The sequence below is a fragment of the Dioscorea cayenensis genome, chromosome 20 (assembly GCF_009730915.1).
Source record: "Dioscorea cayenensis subsp. rotundata cultivar TDr96_F1 chromosome 20, TDr96_F1_v2_PseudoChromosome.rev07_lg8_w22 25.fasta, whole genome shotgun sequence".
NCBI classification, from domain to species: domain Eukaryota; kingdom Viridiplantae; phylum Streptophyta; class Magnoliopsida; order Dioscoreales; family Dioscoreaceae; genus Dioscorea; species Dioscorea cayenensis.
The window spans coordinates 29282321-29287472 of NC_052490.1; the positions used below are offsets into that span (position 1 = coordinate 29282321).

Here is a 5152-nt window from a genome sequence, read left to right on the forward strand (position 1 = left end):
TTTTATAATTACTATTATAGTTTATAGAGAGTGGCTACTATTGTGCATACAACTTTGAATTTTAAATCTATACCAAAGTGTATAAATGACTCTTGCTAATATATATATATAGTGAACATTTTATTTTTATTTTTTCTTACGTAAAAAATTAAATACCAAATATAATCACTCACAAATAAATTAATAAAACAAATAAACATCAAAACAAACAAAATACTCATTAAAAAAACAAATCACAACTCTATAATTAAATATAATCCATAAAAAAAAATCAATAAAAACTAAATTTTGTTAACCAATCCTTCATTCCCAGCAAGCACCAAATACTTATCCTTCCTGGTAAGCTCAGTACACTCAAACCCAAGAGCTCCGGCGAGCTGCCGTTGAATCCTATTCGCCACCTCCGCCGAGCTCCACCCTCCCTTCCGGCAAGTCAATTCCGGCGGCAACTCTCCAAGAAACTCCAAACTATACTCCGGCCAAGGATTCATCAAAAAGAACAAAGGATCAAGCCACTTAAACCCACTCGCCGTTGTCCCATAAAACACACTAACTCTAACATCAACGGCCACCGGAACAATCTCATCAGCAAGCTCAGCAAACAATGAACTGAACCTGAGTAAATAAGGTTCCCGGCAAGTAGTACCTTCAGGACAAACAACCAAGTTACCATCTTTCAATAATCTCTTCATTGTTTCTGAGTCTTGAAGCCTGTTTCTTGTTAGTCTTATTGTGCGCAGTGGTGCAATGAGCTCAGACATGCGGCTAAGGCTGTAAGTCACGGCCGGGATTTGCCGAGCAAGTGCTGTGCTTAGCATGACTGGGTCAAGGAGTGTCCTGTGAGTGCACACGTAGAGAGTTCCATTGCTTGAGTTTTTTTTGGTTGTGGTGGTGGTGGTGGTGGTTGGATTGATTATACGGAGACGGATGCCAGTGAAGTAGCCGGGGATGTATGAGGCTTTGTAAGGTAAGAGAAGGCCAATTAGAGCTCTTGTGATTGATAAAGGGATGGCTAAAGGAAGCCATAAGAAAAGAGCTAAGGTAGCCAAGGGTGTTGGAAAGAAAGCTAGTCTTCCATCATGAAACACTAGTTGTTTTTTGGTGGTGTTGTTTCTTTGAATTGTGAAAGTTGTGTAGAGTTCAGGGAGGAAAAGGCCAGAGAAATAAGAGCCTTTGATGATGTGAAGATCAGGAGCTATGACTTCAGTTGCAGAGTGGGAATGGTGGTACTCTTGGAGAAACCATTCAACCATGACTCTTGGGAATCTAGTGAACATGAGTGGTGGAGTGCTTTGTTGATTATGATGGAGGTGCATGTCTTCTAAGAAGAACTTTGGAAGGACTGCCCTTGAAACAAGGTGCATGTCCTTGGTTCTTAACCCACAGAAGGTGATGAAGGCCATGATTCTAAGAGTGAGTTCTTTGTTGTAGCCAAGGATGAAGAGGAGGGGAGAGGAAAGAAGGAGGATGAGAGCTCTTAAGGGACTCCCTCCTTCAAAGGCCACAAGCATGAAGTAAGGGAATGGAGATGATGATTTGAGAAGAGCTTCAAAGAAGTAGTGGCCATGGATGTATTGAGATCTAGGTTGGGAGTTGGTTCTATGGAGGAAACTGTAACTTCTGACCTTCCTAGCTATTCTAAAGAATGAAAGAACCCAGTGTGTGACTAGCTTGAGGACATCCATGGGGAAAACCATGGTTGGTGATGGTGAATGAATATGAAGAGCTAGATTGAGAGAGAGGAGAGGTTTTATAGAAGGGAAAATTGGGGAAAAGAAATGAGTGGGGTTGACTAGAAAGGTAGCATATGGGTTTGTGTACAGTGTTTGCATTGATGACAGTGGGAAAAACCAGCAAGAAAAGCACATGATGCGGAGATATACATGCATAAATTTAGATATATATATATATGTATGTATATATTCATGAGAAATAAAGGTTAGTGACATTGGGAAGACAAGCATGCATATATGTATTATCTATGTGTGTATATATGTATATGTATGTATTAATTAGAGCTAAAAGGTTGGTGACATTGGGAAGACAAGCATGCACTTACCACTGTGACTTTCTAACTTCCAATTCATTGGAAAAGGGGACCGTTATTTGTAATTTTTTTTATTGTAAAAGAATTTTAGTGAATTAGAGTATTTGAAATCAAGTAAAACAAAGATTTAGTCATACTTTGTACATGTATGTAAAAAAAATAAAACAAAATAACACTAGTCAAATTAATAGGTGTAAATAAAGTTATGAATTATTCACATTATAAAAAAAATTAGTGGGTGTCATCTCAAAATAATATTGAAAAATCCAGTGAAATATAGTTTTTAAACTTGTTTTTAATATTTGTGTTTCTGTTTTTTTAGTTTTTTAATAATTTTGATTTTTTTTTTCAAATTTTACGTTAAGAATACGTAAAAGAAAATTACACCAACCACAATAATTATTCATTCCATTCTTATGTTTATTTCCAATCAATCCATGCCAATTTAACGAAAAATAAGTTAATTAGAAAAATATTTGTAACAATAAAAGTATAAATTAAAATCTCTTGAGATGTATATATATATATATATGTTTATCTATATATTCGGTTATATAAAAATGAAGAAAAAAAACCCCTTTTTCATGTGTTTTTTTTTTAATATAATATTGTGAGGTGAGACAACACTTGGTCTTACAAGGTCTTTATTCCCATTTTCTCACAAGGAATAAAATAATAAAAAATAAAAGTAAAAGATTAGTCATACAAGTTAAAATTTTGAAAGTCAAAGTCGCATGTCCAAATTATAAAAATAAAATAAAAAATAAAAAGGTATGCAAGGTGCATTTAAAGTTTAAACATTATCCAATCGGATCCATTTTCCATTTGAGCAAAAGATATCTGTGATGTGGAGTTTAGACCATAAAGTTAATTAACCATGAGACACAATCACCATCAAAAGTTCTTAACAAGCAAATGAAATGACTTGGTCTTATTTCTCCTGCTATATATATAATATTATAGTCACATGACAAAACTCCATATTATATTAGCAAAATCTACAATTGACGATGTTTTATCATTTAGAAAACATAAAATATTATTCAAAATTATTGAAATTTATTGTATTTGTGTAAATTTAAAATTTAAAATTTATAATACACTTTTTTTTTTACTTTACATTTGATTATTAAATATCATATGCATTTTATAAACTTTTTTATCACATGCATTTTATGAGCTTTTGTAACTCAAGATAATTTTAATTATTATTTGAAATACATAATGCTCTATTAAAGAATTCCCATCGATATTAGCCCCACTGTGACAAGCGTTGACGTAGGGATTTAAGAACTGTGAATTCAAGTCTCGTTGAATATAATAGTGATAATAAGTCTCCAGTGTGGGTGTGGGCTTGCCTCTCGAACTGTGTCCATATGAGCTAGATGAGCAATTTTTAGTTCATGTGTATGCCCATAACTATATTATGTTTGTCACATTAGAGAATGGAAAAAGGCTCAAATATAAAATATATATATATATACATATATTATACACACAATGCAACTAATGTACTATGTATATATATATATTTTAAGTTCATAAAATTTATATAATAGCCAAAAGATTAATTTAATTAATATAATAATATTCATTACTTCATACCTAGATCATGGATGGAAAAGATTCATGTATGTGTTTGTACTTGAAGAGGTGGGTTGTATAATTTAGAATTTACAGAAATAAAAGTCTTAAATATTTTCAACAACTTATAGCAAGGAACATGATCTAAATGAACTCCTTTAAAATGCTACAAAGAAAGATAGTAAATTCTTTGATCTCAAAGTCAAAAATATATCTATTTCAGTACTTGTAAATGCAGCAAGGCAACTTAATGAAAATGTAAATAAAGTTTTCACTCTTTCAAGGCAGTAATTAAGAACCTAACACAAATATAATATTATATATGAAACTTATGATATATCAGTAAATGAATGTTTACTTTATGTAAAATCCGTATATCATTAGCTATTGTACAATAAATTTATGATGCATCTAAATGATTTTTTTCTTCTTTTTTTTTATATAAAATTAACCTATTATTAAAAAATTATATCTAACAGATACATAGCTGCAAATATTACTTGTCGTGCGTGTTGAAGTTGCTATGGATATTTTAAGTTGTGCTGTCAAGCTAGTAAGTAAATAGCAATTTACTTTTATGTATATAAGTGCAAAATATTTTTTCCATTATGCACTTCGTTGGATATTATACATTAAGGTGATATTTGGTTTGTTTTTATTATAGTGTAACTGAAATCACATATAAGTTAAATACTGTATTTTAAATTAGATCATTATTGTTTGGTCTGTTATAACTAAAAATATTGTATTTACTTTTAATTGTTTGGTTTGATTTAATTTAGGGACATAGTAATTATCATATAAATGAAATATTATTGGTAAGATTACCTCCATTATCAATCATTAACACAAGTAATTTAATATTATTCATAAAGTCATTTAATTACATAATGTGTTTTAATTTTATGCTTTTAAATAATTAATTAATTAAACTTTCAATATCTACTATTAGTGTCAACATTACTATTAGAGAAATAGTTTATTAATTTAATGGTAATTTATTAAATTTATAAATATGTGATATCTTTTAATTTTATATTAAAAAATAATTAATTGGTTTAACTCTCACTATCTACTATCTACTATTATCACTAATGTAAGAAAATTAACTAATTAATTAATTTAATTATAATTTATTAAATTAAAAATATGTAATATTCTTTAATTATATGCCTAAAAAATATTTTCATAATTATAATTAAATAAAAATTCAAAATATTTAATTAAATAAAACATAAATAATTATTTGCCAATGAGGGTCGGTTTAAATGGTAAAGACTTGATGACTTAAGCAGATTATTTTGAGCACAAATGCTCATGTATACAAAAGACAAATTGAAAAAGGCCTATCTTTTATAAGGCTCTCAATGCCTCATTCTAGGGAAATCACCCCCATTTATAGGACTACCAATACTTTGTTATAGAAACCGATTGATCAAAGAATTAATATATGTTACATTTTAATTTTAATTACAATCAACTCCCTCTGGTCATTATTAACTGTCAATTTTACTTAATTCA

At 30.0% G+C, this 5152-nt stretch overlaps 1 protein-coding gene across 1 annotated transcript; it reads right to left on the minus strand.

The window, feature by feature from the left end:
- Window positions 1-281: 281 nt before the first annotated feature.
- On the minus strand, window positions 282-1698 carry LOC120251259 (glycerol-3-phosphate acyltransferase 1-like). The gene has a single exon (XM_039259817.1). It carries the CDS (start codon window positions 1695-1697, stop codon window positions 282-284), a length of 1416 nt encoding a protein of 471 aa, XP_039115751.1. The 5' UTR covers window position 1698.
- Between the last annotated feature and the right edge of the window lie 3454 nt (window positions 1699-5152).